At 43.8% G+C, this 18,840-nt stretch overlaps 1 protein-coding gene across 1 annotated transcript in view; it reads left to right on the forward strand.

Moving 5' to 3' along the window:
- Positions 1-18,840, forward strand: part of Dennd11 (DENN domain containing 11) — a 41,309-nt gene that overhangs the window by 15,488 nt on the left and 6,981 nt on the right. The window contains exons 4-8 of the mRNA XM_027391301.1: positions 6,093-6,251; positions 11,918-12,071; positions 16,169-16,307; positions 17,760-17,891; positions 18,043-18,193. Coding sequence (XP_027247102.1) covers positions 6,093-6,251; positions 11,918-12,071; positions 16,169-16,307; positions 17,760-17,891; positions 18,043-18,193 — 735 coding nt within the window. The remainder of the gene's footprint in view (positions 1-6,092; positions 6,252-11,917; positions 12,072-16,168; positions 16,308-17,759; positions 17,892-18,042; positions 18,194-18,840) is intronic.

Raw genomic sequence — 18,840 nt, forward strand, 5'->3', positions numbered from 1 at the left:
AAAAGAAAAACAAACAAACAACAACAAAAAAGTAAAAAACAGAATCCCAGAAACAGTTCTGTTACTCTTGTGGTACTTGGCACCATTTTTTTTTTTTAATTAGTTTCTCAGTCATCATCTAGGACATCTAGGAGGAAACCATTCTGAGCAACGTCATTAAAAACAGCTCTAATAAAGCATGGTCACTACTATGTATCATAAAGCAGGTCCACATATGAGTGAGTACATATCATGTTTGTCTTTTTGTGATTGGGTTACCTCGCTCAGAATGGTTTCTTCGAGTTCCATCCATTTTCCTGCAAATTTCAAGATTCCATTGTTTTTTTTTTTTTCTGCTGAGTAGTACTCCATTGTGTAAATGTACCACAATTTCTCTATCCATTCTTCGGTTGAGGGGCATCTAGGATGCTTCCAGTTTCTGGCTATTACAAATAGTGCTGCTATGAACATGGTTGAACATATGTCCTTGTTATATGAATGTGCTTCTTTTGGGTATATGCCTAGGAGTGGAATTGCTGGATCTTGTGGTAGACTCATTCCCATTTTCTTGAGGAGTCGCCATACTGATTTCCACAGTGGCTGTACAAGTTGGCACTCCCACCAGCAGTGGAGGAGTGTTCCTCTTTCTCCACATCCTCTCCAGCATAAACTGGTATTTTTGATTTTAGCCATTCTGACAGGAGTAAGATGGTATCTCAGAGTTGTTTTGATTAGCATTTCCCTGATGGCTAAGGATGTTGAACACTTTCTCATGTGTCTTCCAGTCATTTTAGATTCTTCTATTGAGAATTGTCTATTTAGTTCTGTACCCCACTTTTTAATTGGGTTGTTTGATGTTTTGAAGACTAGCTTCTTGAGTTCTTTGTATATTTTGGAGATCAGCCCTCTGTCAGATGTGGGGCTGGTGAATATCTTTTTCCCAGTCTGTGGGCTGCCGTTTTGTCTTGCTGACTGTCTCCTTTGCCTCACAGAAACTTCTCAGTTTTAGGAGGTCCCATTTATTAATTGTTGATCTCAGTGTCTGTGCTACTGGTGTAATGTTCAGGAAGTGGTCTCCTGTACCGATTAATTCAAGGGTATTTCCCACTTTGTCTTCTAATAGGTTCAGTGTAGCTGGATTTATGTTGAGATCTTTGATCCATTTTGACTTAAGTTTTTGTGCAAGGCGATAGGCTTGGGTCTAACTGCAGTCTTCTACATGTCTGCAACCAGTTATGCCAGCACCATTTGTTGAAGATGTTCTCTTTGTTCCATTGTGTAAATTTGGATTGTTTGTCAAAAATCAGGTTTTCATAGGTGTGTGGGTTAATATCAGGATTTTCAATTCTATTCCATTGGTCTACCAGTCTATTTTTGTGCCAGTACCACACTGATTTCAGGACTATAGCTCTATAATAGAGCTTGAAGTCAGGGATGGTGATGCCTCCAGAAGTTCCTTTATTGTATAGGGATGATTTGGCTATCCTGGGTCTTTTGTTTCTCCATATAAAGTTGAGAGTTATTCTTTCAAGGTCTGTGAAGAATTGTGTTGGGATTTTGATGGGATTGCATTGAATCTGTAGATTGCTTTTGCCAAGATTGCCATTTTTACTATGTTGATCCTACCTATCCAAGAGCATGGGAGATCTTTCCATTTTCTGGTATCTTCTTTAATTTCTTTCTTTAGAGACTAAAAATTCCTACGGTACAGGTCTTTCACTTTTTTTGGTTAGTGTTACTCCAAGGTATTTTATGTTGCTTGTGGCAATTGTAAAGGGTGATGCTTCTCTGATTTCTTTCTCCACCAATGTGTCATCCATATATAGTAGGGCTACAGATTTTTTTTTGAGTTAATCATGTATCCTGCCACTTTGCTGAAGGTGTTTATCAGCTGTAGGAGTTCCCTGGTTGAGTTTTTCGGGTCACTTATGTAGGCTAGCATATCATCTGCAAATAGTGAATTTTACTTCTTCCTTTCCAATTTGTATTCCCTTGATCTCCTTTTGTTGTCTTACTGCTCTAGCTAGAACTTCAAGGACAATATTGAAGAGGTATGGAGAGAGTGGACAGCCTTGTCTTGTTCCTGATTTTAGAGGAATTGCATTGAGTTTCTCTCCATTTAATTTGATGTTGGCTGTTGGCTTGCTGTATATTGCTTTTATTATGTTGAGGTATGTTCCTGTTATCCCTGATTTCTCCAGGACCTTTATCATGAAGGGATGTTGGATTTTGTCAAAGGCTTTTTCAGCATCTAGTGAGATGATCATGTGATTTTTTTTTTCCTCAGTCTGTTTATATGGTGGATTACATTGATGGATTTTTGTATGTTGAACCATCCTTGCATCCCTGGGATGAAGCCTACTTGATCGGGATGGATGATTTCTCTGATGTGTTCTTGGATTCATTTGCCAATATTTTATTGAGAATTTTTGCATCAATGTTCATGAGGGATATTGGTCTGTAGTTCTCTTTCTTAGTTGTGTCTTTGTGTGGCTTGGGTATCAAGGTTATTGTGGCCTCATAAAAAGAGTTTGGTAATGACCCTTCTGCTTCTATTGTGTGGAATACTTTGAGGAGAATTGGTATTAGCTGTACTTTGAATTTCTGGTAGAATTCTGCACTGAAGCCATCTGGCCCTGGGCTTTTTTTGGTTGGGAGACTTCTAATGACTGCTTCAATTTCATTAGAGGTTATAGGTCTATTTAAGTTGCTTATCTGTTCTTGATTTAATTTTGGAAAGTGAAATCTGTCCAGAAAATTGTCCATTTCCTTTAGATTTTCAAATTTTGAGGAATATAGGTTTTCAAAGTATGACCTGATGATTCTCTGGATTTCCACTGTGTCTGTTGTTATGACCCCCTTTTCATTCCTGATTTTATTAATTTGCATGTTCACTCTTTGTTGTTTGGTAAGTTTAGATAAAGGTTTGTCTATATTGTTGATTTTCTCGAAGAACCAACTTTTTGTCATATTGATTCTTTGTATTGTTCTCCTAGTTTCCATTTTATTGATTTCAGCCCTCAATTTGATTATTTCCTGGTGTCTGCTCCTCCAGGGAGTATTGGCTTCTTGGTTTTCTAAAGCTTTCAGTTGTGCTGTTAATTCTCTAGTGTGATTTTTCTCCTGTTTTTTCATATGGGCATTTAGCGCTATGAACTCTTAGCACTACTTTCAGTGTATCCCAAAGGTTTGGATATGTTGTGTCCTCATTCTCATTGAATTCTAGGAAATCTTTAATTTCTTTTTTTATTTCTTCCTGGACCCATGAATTGTGCAATTGGGTGTTACTTAATTTCCATGAGTTTGTAGGTTTTCTGTAGTTCTTGTTGAATTCTAATTTTAAAGTATAGTGGTCTGATAAGACACGGGGTTATTTCAAGTTTTTTGTACTTGTTAAGGTTTGCTATGTTGCCAAGTATGTGGTTGATTTTAGAGAAGTTTCCATGTGGCGCTGAGAAGAAGGTAAATTGTTTTGTATTTGGGTGGAATGTTCTATAGATATCTGTTAAGTCCAATTGCACCATAACTTCTATTAGTTCTTTTGTTTCTTTGTTAAGTTTCTGTCTGGTCTTCCTGTCCAGTGGTGAGAGTGGGGTGTTGAAATCTCCCACTATAAGTGTGTGTGGTTTTATGTGTGATTTGAGGTATAGTAATGTTTCTTTTACAAACGTGGATGCCTTTGTATTTGGGGCATAAATGTGCAGAATTGAGAAGTCATCCTGATGGATTTCTCCTGTGATGAGTAGGAAGTGACCTTCTTCATCTCTTTTGACTGATTTTAGTTTAAAATCCAACTTGTTGGATATTAGGATTGCTACTCCTGCTTGTTTCTTGGGTCCATTTGATTGGAAGATCTTTCCCCAAACTTTAATTCTTAGGTACCGTCTGTCTTTGAGGTTGAGGTGAGTTTCTTGTAAGCAGCAGAAGGAAGGATTCTGTCTTCTTATCCATTCTGCTAATCTGTGTCTTTTTATAGGGGAGTTAAGACCATTAATGTTGATGGATAATAATGACCATTGATTATTGTTCATTTTTGTTTGTTTTTGATTTGGTGATGGTGGCAAGATTAGGTGTGGGATTGTATCTCTTTTTTCTTTTGACTGTAGGAAAATTGGGATTATTTATTGCCTATGTTTTTCTGGTTATAGTTAACTTCCCTGGGTTGCAGTTTACCTTCCAGTACTTTCTGTAGGGCTGGATTGGTGGATATGTATTGTTTGAATCTGGTTTTATCATGGAATATCTTGTTTTATCCATCTATAATGATTGAAAGCTTTGCTGGGTATAGTAGTCTGGGCTGGCATCCATGGTCTCTTAGTGTAGGTAGAATATCAATCCAGGACCTTCTGACTTTCAGAGTTTCCAAGGAAAAGTCAGGGGTGATTCTGATAGGTTTGCCTTTAAAGGTTACTTGACCTTTTTCCTTTGCTGCTCTTAATATTTTCTCTTTGTTGTGTATGCTTGGTGTTTTGATTATTATGTGGTGAGGTGACCTTTTTTTTGGTCCAGTCTATTCGATGTTCTGTAGGCTTCTTGTATTTTCATTGACATGTCTTTCTTTAGGTTGGGAAAATTTTCTTCTATGATTTTGTTGAATATGTTTTCTGCACCTTTGAGTTGGATTTCTTCATCTTCTTCTATACCTATTATTCTTAGGTTTGGTCTTTTCACAGGATCCCATATTTCCTGGATATTTTGTGTTAGGGATTTGTTGGACTTAAGATTTTCTTTGGTTGATGAATTTATTTCCACTAGTGTGTCTTCAACTCCTGAGATTCTCTCTTGCATCTCTTGTATTCTGTTGGTTATGCTTACATCTGTAGTTCCTGATCGTTTACCCAGCTTTTCTATTTCCAGCATTGCCTCAGATTGTGCTTTCTTTATTGTCTCTATTTTGGTTTTTAGGTCTTGAACTGTGTCTTGTATTTTTTGGTTTGTTTTGTCTTCAGTTTCTTTAAGGATTTTCTCATGTCCTCTTTGAGGTCCTCTATCATTTTCCTGAAGATGTTTTTAAGGTCATTCTCTTCTGGTTCATCTGCATCGTGATGTTGAGGTCTTACTGGTGTATGCTTCCTAGTCTCCGGTGGTGTCATACTGGGTTTTCTGTTGTTGGATTTGTTTTTACCTTGTCCTCTTCTCATCCTTTCCTCTGGTGGGTGTAGCAAGTGTTTCTTTTTCTCCTGGTGGGTGTGGGACCATGGTTCCCTTCTGGTAGATGCAAACAGATCCAATACTCTGATGTCGGTTCTCTTCTCGTGGATGGAGGTGTCACTGTTACCTGGGTGTCGGCAATGTCCGGGCGTGCCGGGTCCGGCCGGGCAGGCAGTTGGAGGCAGAGCTGTCACCGGGCCTCGGGGTGTCAGATCTCCCTGCCGAACTCCGTATGGTCACTTATGTCAGATGACTCTGAGCAGTGATGAAGAACCGGAACTGGAAACATTTCCTGGCCTACCTGAGCCTGCGGATGGAGGCTGGGCTGCCTCTGGGTGTTCCGGTGTTCGGAACCCACCGCCGCCACCGCCGAACTGGGTCTGGAATACTAGCTTTTTAAGCAGGCCAGTTTTTAGTGCTGGGTAAAGGGTGCATTGTGAATTTTGTGAAAAACCAAGGAATATGCTTTGAGCACGACTTGTAGCTTTAATTTCCACAATGGGCTGGAAACCATGGTCTATCCACGTGTGTAAAGGGGAAAGGAGTAAAGTGTCAGCCTCATTGGGGCTGTCAGAGGCCAAGGAACTGAGAGAATTGGGGATTATGCTGAGAAACAGACTGAGTTCCAAAGGAGCCTGGAGGTCGCCCTTCGTTCCGGTTCTTCCATTGACACCGGTAGGTATGCCAGAGAAGATGCCAAGGTCTGTGGCGGTGGGTACATAAGTGGCATGCCTGTAGAAACCACATGCTAACTCTAGCACTTGACTCTGGGATGACAAGTTCTGGAGTCTTGGAGCCTTAGCCACTCCCTGGCAGAGCGAATGACTTCTTGTATGGATAAACTTTGTTATTTGGAGCTCTGAATATAGCTGTTTGGGCTGAGATTGAATTGCAAAGGAAAAAAGGTAGAAATATGTCCTCTTCCTTAACTGGAGCCATAGTACATCCTTGGTCTGTTTCAGCTATTTTCGGAAGGGGCCCTTCTTTGGCCTGGCCTGCTTTGCCAACATGCCTGTGGAAAGCGAGCTGGAGCGTGGTGCCCGGATGAAGTCTGTGGGTATCCTCTCTCCATCCTACACGCTGCTGTACCGCTATATGCACTTCCTGGAGAACCAGGTTCGGTAAGTGGCTTCCATGCATGGCTTTTCTGTGTTGAGGAAGCAGCGGGATCTGTGAGCTGGTGCCTGTGTAGTGAGTCCCTGGACATGGAGGCCGTGGGCCAGGACCCCAGGTGTCTTTCCTGTGGCATCTGTGGCTCTGGGTCAAGCCTTAGCTGCTACTCTTGTCTTTCAGCAAACCGGAATATAAAATAACTCTTTATCCTATAGTGAAAGCTGGGGGAGATACTTGCTTTCAGTTCTTGTTAATGCTCTCACCGATTTTAATCAGATTTATTTTAATCAGACACGAATGTGATCTTTGTTTACACTCGGCTGCTATACTTACCTTTTTTCCCAGGCAGGCAGGTAGCCTTTAAAAATTGTTTTGTGTCAAGTCACTTATTTGGGGATAATAGAAGAATGTGTAAGAGAAGCAGAAAAATTATTAGTCACTGTCTATATCTTTGATACACACACACACACACACATACACACACACACACACACACACACACACACACACACACACACACGCACACACACACATATATTGCATAATGCAGGTAACCTAATTAAACTTCAAACAGTGCTGGAGAATTTTTATCTCTAGTCCTGGAAGCACCATTAAAATTTTAGTCTTTTTTTTCTGCTATGTATATTGTGTGCTTTGATAAAATAACCTTAGCAAGTGGGCATAGTGGTGCGATAGCCCAGGAAATAAAGACTCTCAGTTTACATTAGTAGCAATATAGCAATAACTTATGTGTCACAATACAACATATCTAAGTGTGTGTGTATAGTGTGTGTGTATTGTGTGTGTATTGTGTGTGTGTATGTGTGTGTAATTGGCATAGATACTGTATATAAACTATTGTGTGTGTGTACATGTGTGTACTTGGCATAGATACTGTATATAAACTACTGTGTGTGTGTGTGTGTGTGTGTGTGTGTGTGTGTGTACTTGGCATAGATACTGTATATAAACTATTGTGTGTGTGTGTGTGTGTGTGTGTGTGTGTGTGTGTGTGTGTGTAATTGGCATAGATACTGTATATAAACTATTGTGTGTGTGTACATGTGTGTACTTGGCATAGATACTGTATATAAACTGTGTGTGTGTGTGTGTGTGTGTGTGTGTGTGTGTGTGTGTGTGTGTGTAGTTAAGAATCTTGCTTTGTAGACCAGGCTGGCCTTTTAATTTGCAGTTGTATAGGATGCCAGGCTTTTTAAATGGGTAATGGGATATGAACTGCTGTCCTCATGATTGTGCAGCCATCGCTCCTAACCCCTGAACCAACTCTACAGTTCCTGGGTCATAGTTTAAGTTGATGGGGCCTAAGCTAGTCCATGTCCTTTGGCTGTCTGTCTTTCCTTCATTTGCAGGGTAACTCCCTGTATCTTACATGTTATCCTTATAGTCTGATCCCCTCCCCCTCCCCCCATCTGCCCAAGAGTACTTTGGAGTGAGCAAGAAGAATAAATGCTTTTGGGTACAGAGAGGTTGGCTTTCCCAGCTTTACAAGCAGTGGATTTTAAGAGATGACCAGCTTTCTCTTCCTGAACAGCATTTTTTTTTTCAATCACTCATCTTCAGCTTCTAAAGCTAATGTTTTTTTGATTCTGTAGCAACCCATTTTCTGGGTACCAACATCTGCTTTAGCTAGAATAGAAGCTAAGTTACTGTAACAGAGAGTAGACCCCAAAATAAGTGGCTCAAACAAGTCCGAACTGAGCTTTCCAGCACAGGTGTCCCAGACCAGATGGAGAGAAGGGCTCCAGTGTGGGTGGTACCTGGAGCAAGGTCCTTCCATCTTACCCATCTCCTAGTGTGATGGTGGAAAGTGACTCACTGTTATCATGTGGCCTGTCAACCAGTAAGGAGAGAGATTGATGCACAGATCTCAACTTGAACACATCACTTCTGCACACATTCCGTAGGCTCGTTGTTGGCTGCTGGCCATACCCCATGGTAGGAAGTCTGGGGGCCTGTAGTTCCGGAAAGGGTGAAGTCATCTAAAAGTTGGAGGTTCTGTATACTTAAGGAAGAAGAAAGCAGTCACTCTATCAGTGTCATGAACTATAGACTTTCCCCAGCTGTCCCATCCACCCAACAACCCTATTATCGCTATTAATTGCTCATCTTCTAAAATTGATACATTTGTTTGTATGCATGCATGCATACAACTGAACATCCCTGCTGTTCTCCCTGTCATACAAGAGAAAGCATGTTGTGTGTTTGTACTCTGCCCTTCTCGTTCTGCAGTGGAGGAGCTCTCACGTGGGAACACTGGGAGCTTCCGTGTCATTTTTCCCTTGCTCATTAAAGCAACTAGAGCCAAGAGGAGACTTTGATAACAGGGCGTGAGCAAAGAAGAGAGTCAGGTCTAGGTGGGACAGTGACTTCTGTGTAAGTTAACTAGACTTGATTCTGCACTACCTCGTCTGCCTTTAAAGTCACTCTGACTTCTGATGTCACGGGCTGTAGCTCTGGGTTCAGCCACCACCACTTGTGTGTAAGAGAAAGCCAGGTGTGCGGAATGCTTGTAATCCCAGCACTGGAGAGGTGGATCTCTAGGGCTCACTGGCCAGCCAGCCTAGCCAACTAGGCAAATTCTGGGCCAGTGAGAGACCTTGGCTCAGAAAAAAAAAAAAAAAAGAATCCTCAGAAACCGTACCTCTCTGCCCATATATCAAACCCACTGTCCTGGCAGCTTCACAGCATGCCAGAAGGGGTGATAGAGGGTTTATTTAACCATTCCATTGTCACTGGGCTTTAAGATCATCACTTACTTCTTGCACCTATAGACATGATCATCTTTTGAGTAAATTCACATTCATCAATAGCTCTTTAGGGCAGTTTCCTAGACATTGGGTCAGTGTGCAGTTTGACACAAGTTTGGCACACCTTCAGAATGGTGGTGATACTTTCCCCCTGAACCAGCAGTAAGTGGGAATGCCTGATGGTTTTGAATTTACAGAGCCCAGTGACAGACTGGCTCAGACCAGTAAGGACTACACCAGACTGACAAAGTGTGGTTGCTCGCAGAGCATCTCTGGTTCTTACAGTGGATGGATTACTGCAGAGTGTAGTAGGGTCTCTGTACAGGGTATCTGCATAGCTACATGTCCTCAGCCAGTGCAGGGGGCTGTGGGCCTCAAGAGAACCCTAGTGTGGCTGCTTCTACAGGGAAATCCTTCATCTGGTTCACACAGTAGGGGCTTCATATCAGCAGCGCACGCTGAATCCTTTATCCCCCCTGGTTACAGCAGGAGTCTTGCACTGTTTGCATGGCTGGCATGGTATGCACTTCACTGCGTAGTTTTTTAAATTTACCTGCCCTTATTGAGCCTCATCAGCTCCCTCTTTGACAATCACCGTGTCTTCTGGCACTCCACTGCTCCTTTAGATTCTCTTGGTGCTGTGACTTGATCGATTACAAAATCTACAGTGTGTTTAAACTCCGAGGCTTCCACACAACAGTTGGATAACATTCATCTCTGAATTTCTGTTTGAGCCTGAGCTTCTGTGTTCTGGCCTATATTGTCTGTTACTGCCACCTTCTGTCCCAGCTGGCAGTGATACCTTCGGCTGTCGAAGGGCAGAGTCCTGACGTTAACTGTTTTCTTTTTACATCTCCACATTTATCTGTGTGTGGGGGAGTGGGATCAGGCTTTGTGGAAAAGCACTTTACTTTGTCTCTAGCTTTCTGCCTAAAAGACCCATAGCACTGACTGTTTCTGTAGAATCTGGGTCCAAATACAGTGTTGACTGTAGTCAAAGAGTAAAGGTCAGCAATCGAGTAGCAAATCAGCAAACCGAAAACGAAGGTGCATGATTTAAATTACCCTGGATAAATTACCTCTTTTAAGACAGAATATATAGATTCTCCAGGGCTTTTAAGGGAAAATGGATCTTAACTCAAACACGTTTGAACTTTACCTGTTTATCAGACTTGTCACATTTCCCCGAAGAGTAAGTAACTGCAGAACAGCTTTGTCAGAACAGCTGGCCGGACTTTAGCCACCAAGGGTTTCCTGTCCAGCCCAGGAGTGCCCTGTGTCTCTTCGTCATTGCTAGCACATGGCTGTCTCCTGAAGCAAAGCTTTTCAGACCCCTAAAATTAGAGAGAGGCACTTATTTTTTTGTAATTATTTCCTAAACTTTTCTTTGAGGGGAGGCACTGTGTAATCCAGGTTGATCTTGAATTTATGATTCCCTTGCCTCAGCCTGTTCTTGGATTGTAAGTATACACAGTGACACACAGCTAATACACACACACTTTTTTTTTTTTTTTTAGAGACAGTTTCTCAGTGTAGTCCTGTCTGGGAACTCTCTCTGTAGACTGTGTTAGCTTTGAACTCACAGAGGTCCGCCTGCCTCTGCCACCCAAGTGCTGGGATAAAAGGCGTGGGCCACCATGTCCAGCAGTAATAATATCTTTTAAGTGCAATGATGTGATGTTACTGTTTTTAATTCAAATTTGTGCACAGTCTCTTGCCATCATCTTGTCACTGAGTGCTGGGAAGTCGCCCTTGGCACTACCTTTTCAGTGGAAATTTTACTCTGAGCAGTTTGAATTACAACGTGGAATAGGTCTCAGGTCAGGTTAGTGGATGGGAGGAGCTGGGGTTGTCTATTTGTAGTCAGTGTTCTTCCAGCTATAATCAGTAATGCCTCTTTTTACCTCAAAGCTTCTTTTGAATTGTTTGGTGGTCACTGGAAAATAAACCAGGGTTGAGAGGGCATTTTTTTCATCCTTACATTGATTTGCTGGGACACTCTGACAGTATCTGTAATGGGGTGGCTTAGAAGAAAGCCTGTCTCTCCTGGCTCTGTGCTTTCCTGGCAGTCTCTGGGTTCCTTGGCATCTGCATCACCTCAGTGTTTGCCCCCATCTTCACATGTCTGTGAGTGTATGTGAATTCTCCCCTTTTAAGTCACAATGAATCGGGGTTCCCTCAAAATAACCTCTCTTTAACATAATTGCCTCTGTGAAGAGCATCCAAATGAAGCTGATACTGGTACTGAGGTAAAGGCCGAGATTCCAGCATATCTCTAGGGAGGGAACACAAGTCAACTTCTAATATTTCCTTTAAATATGCTTTGGCTTGGAGGCAGGATTCTGCATTGCCCAAATGGTCTAGGACCTCAGTGCCATTTTCTTGGTCTAAGGGTAGGTTGAAAAGGCCTGAGCACAGGAGGAGACAGAGGGGAGTGCAGTGCGTGCACGTGTGTGTGTGTGTGTGTGTGTGTGTGTGTGTGTGTGTGTGTGTGTGTGTTTCTGTTTCATTTACATTATTACTTGATGTGAAAGTGTGAGCCCCCTTCAGTCATAACATTTCCTTTTTTGGGACACCAAGGGCTCAGCTTCTCCCCGTTCTTTCTGACAGCACCAAGCACAAGCACGCTTACACGCTAGGCAGGGAGTGTGTGGTCTTCCATGTTCTCTCTTCCCACAATAAACAGTGCTCTGAGAAGCACATGTGACCAGCAGCATAGCTTGCTTAACATATAGCCTGCTTGTTCTGAATGTGTTACATGGTGCCGAGGAGGAGTTTCAGGCCTCATGTTTGAATTTTGCAGAAAGAGCTTAACATTAGCAGGTGCATCTGGGCCTTTGGCTCTTTGGGTAAAGATGTACAGTTGTGCTGGGCAGAGCCGCTCACTGTGCGCGTGTGTTACACAGACACCAGCTGGAGATGCCGGGACATTACTCTCATCTGGCCGCATTCTATGAGGACAAGAAAGGGGTGCTCCACGCCGGCCCTGGAAGGGGTGGCAGTTTGCCGCCCGTCTACTGGCTGCCTTCCATCCACCGCTACATGTACCCCGAGATGAAGGTGAGGCTGGCCATTCACATATCTGGCAATAGTTGTTGTAGTTTAGTTTTTAAATAATAAGGAAATTGCACCTCAGCCTTGTGCAGAATTTTGCTTTTGATAAAATTGTGTTAAACATAAGCATTTGGGTTCACTTAGAACATAAGGCAAATCTACCTTGAACAATATGCCATCGAGAGCCTTCTACAATCACAGCACAAAGCCATATATGCTGGGACTCGTAGGATGCAAGATGCTTTTGATTGTGTTGGTTGCTTCTGCTATTTTAAAGCCAAGCATCTGAACTAAAGATGAAGAGATTGAAGAGCAGACAAGGCATTTCTTGGCTATGTTATTTCGACATTATTTCATTGGGACTTTTTTGTAGCACCCTTTGCATTTGTACTAGCATGTTTGTCTAACACTGACAACATATCTGCCCTGCAGTAGGCGTTCAGATATAAAAGGGCCTAAGAATATGAGTTTCTGCTTCCTCTTCCTCCTTCTCCTGTGGCTGAGCACAAGGTATTTCAGTGAAAACTTTGCACTCCTCTTGGAGAGAAAGAATGCATGAGTTTATGGGGCAAGGCTTAGTTAGGAGTTCTAATGAATGAAGAGACACTATGACCATGCAACTCTTATAAAGGAAAACATTTAATGGGGCTGGCTTCCAGGTTCAGAGGTGTTTAGTTCATTATCATCATGGCGGGAAGCCTGGTGGCAGGAAGAGACAGTGGCCCTAAAGGGACAGATACTTGCCCTAAAGCCCACCTCCAACACTTCTCCGGCAAGGCAACACCTATTCCAACAAGGCCATACCACCTAATAGTGCCACTTCCAGTGAGCCAGTGGGGGCCATTTTCATTCAGAACATCACAGGACAGGAGTTGGTGACAAAAGCATTTGGCTGTGTGGGTAAGAAGGGGTGCCAATTCCACACCAATTTGCTGTGGATCGGGAAGCATGATTCTATTTTTTCAGCATATCTTATAAGTTAGGCATTATGCTAATCTATTAACTTTATCAGTACCCATTGCAAGACTCTTTTAAAGTAAGGTTTAAAGAAAAGTGTTATGTTTTATTCATTTATTTTTTTGGGGGGGAGGCAGTTTCGAGGCACGGTTTCTCTGTGGCTTTGGAGGCTGCCCTGGAACTCGCTCTGTAGACCAGACTGGTCTCGAACTCACAGAGATCCGTCTGCCTCTGCCTCCCGAGTGCTGGGAGTAAAGGCGTGCACCACCAATACCTGGCCTTTATTTTTAATTTTTTTATGCTTGTTTTCTATTTAAAGCAATCAAGGATTACCAATGAATGCTTCAGTGACTTGCTTTAGGCCTTACAGCTAGGAGACCAGCAAAATCTAAACACAGGACTGTGCCAAAGCAGTGTTCGGTCCCTACCCCTCCTCTGCTTTTGCAGAGACATGGACAAGAAAACACAGACATGCTCATGGGCCAAGAGAAGATTCATTAAATGAGATTGAATTTGTAATGCCATTTGGCCATAAGAAAAAAAATAGTAATAAGTAAGATTTTTATCAGCAAACTGAGAGAGTATGTTAGGCATTTAAACTAAATTCAAGACAGGAACTCAGTAGTATAGGAGTCAGAAGGCTGAGGAGCAAGCAGAGAACACGGTTCTACCCCTCATTTGGCCAGCTATTGCTGCCTAACAAACTACCCAGACTAAAAGCTTGAAGTAGTGTATGTATGTGATCCCACAGTTTCTGTGAACAAGGACTCCAGTCATGGCTTAGCTGATTTAGGATCTGCTACGAGAGACTTCGGTTAAGGTCTCAGCACAAGGCAACTGGGCAAATATCCATTTTTCCAAGTTCATAAGGGAGTTGACAGGATCAGGTTTCTTAAGGGATGCTACACTTGACTTTCTTAAGGCCTCTATTAAAGTTTTCCATCAGTTCACCACCACGTAGGACTCTCCAGCCTGGCAGTTTGCTTCAACAAGGTCAGCAAAAAAAGAGACTATTAGCAAAATTAAGTCAGAATTCTTTGTAACCAAATCTTAGAAGTGAAAGGCCTGCAGTGTAGCTTTAATCTCTTAGTTAGAAGCAGGTTCCTCAAGAGGAAGGGGGGCTGTACAAGGCTGTAAATTCCAGGGCCATGGGGGTTACCTTTGATGCAGCTTGCCATATTTAGGGCCGGGCACAGGAGAAGGGACATTGGAATCGGAGACCTGGGAGCAGGAAGGAGGGCCTTGCACAGCCTGTGTTTGCATCTCTGAGGGAAGCATTGTGCCTCTGAGGCGCTGAGAGGCTGGAAGCTGGTGTGAGAGGCACTCACTGTTGCTAGAGAAAGAAGCACTGGCAGCATCTAGAAGTTGAGGGAAGTCCTCCCTTACTCCTGAAGTTATGACTTCCCATTAGAAAAAGTTGACAAGACTAGGTGGCCCAGGAGTCCTGAAGACATAGCATGAAGATTTCCTGGCCCTGTGACATGGCTGAGACAGTCAGTAAGGGGCAAAGGCTGATCAGAAGGGTTTGGGGAGTGTATTGATCTGAACACTGCCCTCCCCTTTTGAATGTTACTCAGCTGTCACCAAAACCCAGGGCAAGGTGGCAGACATCTGACCTGAGCCTTCCTGGCCTCCTCTCCCCATGGGCAAAGAGGGACAAACGAGAAGATCTCATTGCCAAGGGCTTTGCCCATTAAAGGCAACTCATTAACTGACCCATCAGACCCTCACAGATGCGGTGGGAAGGGACTCATATAGGCTGAAGTTACAAATGTGTGGAGGTCTCCATTTCCAGAAAACAGCATGTCAACAGTTAAAATCAAAAATAAAGGTTCCTTTTATTTAAGCGGCCCCACTGCTGGGATCTACCCTTTAGATATGAAAACACCAGGATTATATATGTGTGCATGTGTGTACACATATATACACATTCATTTATACATGTGACCATGTCAAGTAGTAGACAGCTAGGATGTCCATATAGTAAACAGCCATTGTGATTAATAGATCAGAGCATAAGATGATGACAGGAAAGGTCACCAGGTCTCTCTCATGTGAGGGTCGCAAGGGCAGAAAATTGCACATACTACGATCACACTTTGCTGAATAACCACAGTGTCAGGCAAAACCATAATATACATATTATGTGTATACATATTATGTGGAGACAGAAAAATAGGAGTGAACGGATACTTGGTTACTGATGCCTATATGGCCCAAGAGCAAGGTGAAGTATGGGGAGCCAGGGAGGCCAGTACTTCTGTTTATAACGCAGAAAGGGCTTGGACAAAATCTCAGCACTGGAAGTAGTGTAACCTAGCCCTGTGTTCTTGGCTCTGTCTCCACACACACAGAGCACATCTGTACTGAGCACATCCGGGCTTTTTTCTCATTATTCTGCAGACAGTGCTGCACAGTGATTACATAGTGTCTCAATTAGGGCTTCTGTTGCTCTGAAGAGACACCATGACCGTGGCCACTTTTACAAAGAAAACATTTAGGTGGGGTGCCTGGCTAACAGTTTCAGAGGTTTAGTCCATTATCATCATAGTGGGACATGGCAGTGTGCAGACTGATGTGGTCCTGGAGGAGGAGCCGAGAGTTCTACATCTTGCAGGCAATAGAGCATATAGAGACCTCAAAGCCCGCCTCCACAGTGACACTATTCCTCCAACAAGGCCACACCTACTCCAGCAGTGCTGCTCCTGCCTTTGTAGCCCATGTACACATGCAGGCACACGTGTGCTTGGGGCCAGAGGAGAGCTCAGATCCCTTGGATCTGGAGTTGCAGGGGTTTGTGGGATGACTGTATGTGGTGCTGTGATCTGAACTCCAGTCGTCATGATTGTACATTCAGCCTGCTGAACCATCGCATCATCCCTCTGGCTTCCAAACAGCTGAGTTTTAAATAATAAAATCCAGCTGTTTCCTCTGCACTTCTCTCCAGAGTAAAGTGTTTGTAGTCCTTAAATTCAAACTTCATTCTGTCAGGGGAACTGACAATCCAAGAAATCAAGCACCAGGTACCATTTTTGTGTGGAAGCAACTATCTCTTAATGCTCGATGATACTTTGGAGTTTCCACAGAAGGCTGTTGCACAGTGACAACCTCTAACGAGCTGTCCACCTGCCCTTGTGTGTTTCCAGATCACACACCCGGCTGGCTGCATGTCTCAGTTTATTAAGTTCTTTGGAGAACAAATCCTCATTCTTTGGAAGTTTGCCTTACTCCGAAAGCGCATTCTGATATTTTCTCCCCCACCCGTGGGCGTCGTGTGCTACAGAGGTAACTAGAAGCCCAAATGAGAGGCTCTTCCTAAATGCTGGGTACATATGCTCTAGTCCTTCAGTTGTTAAGCAAGTTAGGAAGAGTTTGGGCTATATCAGTGGGATCAAGGCCTCTGGTTAGATTTGTATTTCAGAATGTGGTGCCTAGAGGCAGTGAAGCTGGGTAGGGGCGGCACCTTCAGATCAGGGTCTGGGCGGAAGCAGAGATGATGGATTTTAGGGAAGAGGTAAACTGGATGAGTTGTCTGAAGTTTGTAGGGATGCAGTTGAGAGGAAGAGTCTAGGATGACTATAGTGGGAAATTACCAATACGGAGTCAGGTAGAAATATAAGGGTATTTAATAGGGAAAAGCCTTACTTACAGAGCGACTTAGCCAGCCGGTGTGGCAGCAGTCTGTACGCAAGCCCAAAAGAGAGACTGAAAGCGCAAACCGCAGTCACACTATGTCACTCTGACCACGCCCTCACAAGCATGGTCAGGCACACCTGTAGCCAGCCCCTAAGAAGGTGTGGCTACAGCTTCCCCTATAGATGACAGAGATGGTGGGCCCATCTCTGGATGGGGGAGCAAGGAGGGGTGGGGAGTTAGTTTGGGTGTGTGCTGCTTGAGACACTTCCAGGGAGGTGTCCATCAGTCCTGGGGGGGAAGACCTGGGGTAGGGCTTGGGAAGGTGTGAGAGTGACATAAAGCCTATGTAATAACCTCGGGACACCCAGCATCACCTGGAGGGAGTGTGAGGAGGGAAGGTGTCAGGTGGAAGGGGTTGGCAGATAGTGGTGCAAGGACAGGACAATGAAGGAGATGATGGAGGAGGAGGACCAGAGGATGGGAGTCTCCAGCGGACAAGGGTATTGAGGGGGAATGTCAGCAGAGCCAAAGTCTAAGTCAGGCCAGTGAGAGAAATTGAGAAAACAGCTGTTTGCTGATAAATGACTGATGAGACCTTGGGGGTATCAAGTTCTGCAGGGGGGCTTGCAACGGTTTTCATAACAACCTGGTTACAGGACAGGTAGCACAAACAAGACCCTCCCCAGCTTCTGAGACAACTTCCCTTTGCCCTAGCAAAACACTTGAGGCTGGAGATTCATAAGAGGTTTGTTTGGGCTCAAGGTTCTGAGAGTCCACAAGAATGATGTTGGCATCTGGTTGAAGGTCCCATGGAGGAAGAGCTCATATATGAAAGGGTGGTGTGGGGGAAGGCGCAGACTCGCTTTGTAACATGTTCTAGAGATAACTGATTCTGTGGTGTTAAGTCCATCTTAAAGACCTGCATCTCTCAGTACTACTCCTTTGGGGACCAAGCCTCAGTGTGGAGTTTGGCAAGAACAAACAACAGAATGTAGCAGAATGTTCCATGTAGGTCAACTTTTGGAGGTATTGACCTGCTTGGTCTTGGGTGGAGGAGAGAGAGCAGAAAGGAAAACTCACTTCTGTTCCCTCGTCTTCCAGTGTACTGTTGCTGTTGTCTGGCCAATGTCTCACTGCCTGGCATTGGGGGCACCATCCCTGAGTCGAAGCCTTTCTTCTATGTGAACGTGGCTGACATTGAGAGCCTGGAAGTTGAGTTGTCCTATGTAGCCTGTGAGTATGGGGCCCTCTCCTTCCCTCCTCTTCCTGTGTCCAAACCCTTGCTTCTCAGAAATAGGCTCTTGGACTCTTGGTTCTATAGTAGGGCTGAGGTGGCTTTCTTTTCGCCCCCTTGGAGTTGCCTCATTAACCCTGGGCTCCACAGGCACCACAGAGAAGATATTTGAGGAGAAGCGGGAGCTGTATGACGTCTATGTGGATAACCAGAACGTGAAGACACACCATGACCACCTGCAGCCCCTGTTGAAGATCAACAGTGCAGACAGGGAAAAATACCGTCGGCTCAACGAGCAGAGGTGAGAGTGCTGGTTCGCCATCTCCATGCCATGTGCTAGTGAGTGCGGCCCAGGCCAGCACTGTGCTAAAACGACCAGAGACTCAGGAGCACCGTCCTCTTCAGGATGGTCCTGCGAAATCTGTGAAAAGCCTATTCTGTCACCCCTTTCCTTGAACGTTCCTACAAGTGGGGGATGGGGAGCAGGGGCCGGATATCAAGGGAAGTTTTGTGCTTTAGAGGCTGACATTCCTGTATACTGTCCTCACTGCAGGGTAGCAGACACGCATGGGTCATTTCTGATGGGCTTGAGAATTCGAAACCCTGTGAAAGAACAGTTACAACACTAGCTTTTAGAAACACCCCAAAAGATGACCTTTAGATTTGCTCATCTATGTTTGGAATAGCCATCTATTGGGCATCTACATGGTATGGGGCCACTGGGAAACTCATTTAACTCTCAATTCTTTGTTTATCCTAGGAGAGAAAGGTTAGTTAGCATATATATATATATATATATATATAATATATATATATATATAACCCCCACTAGAGGACAGTCAGGCAAGGCAGTCACTTGACTAATGGGGTACCACTGGCAAAATGGGCCATAGATCCTGGGTTTGAGTCCAAACTTTGTTCCTTCTTTTCTCAGTCTCTGGCCTGGCA

This window comes from Cricetulus griseus (genome assembly GCF_003668045.3).
Source record: "Cricetulus griseus strain 17A/GY chromosome 1 unlocalized genomic scaffold, alternate assembly CriGri-PICRH-1.0 chr1_0, whole genome shotgun sequence".
Classification (NCBI taxonomy): Eukaryota; Metazoa; Chordata; class Mammalia; order Rodentia; family Cricetidae; genus Cricetulus; species Cricetulus griseus.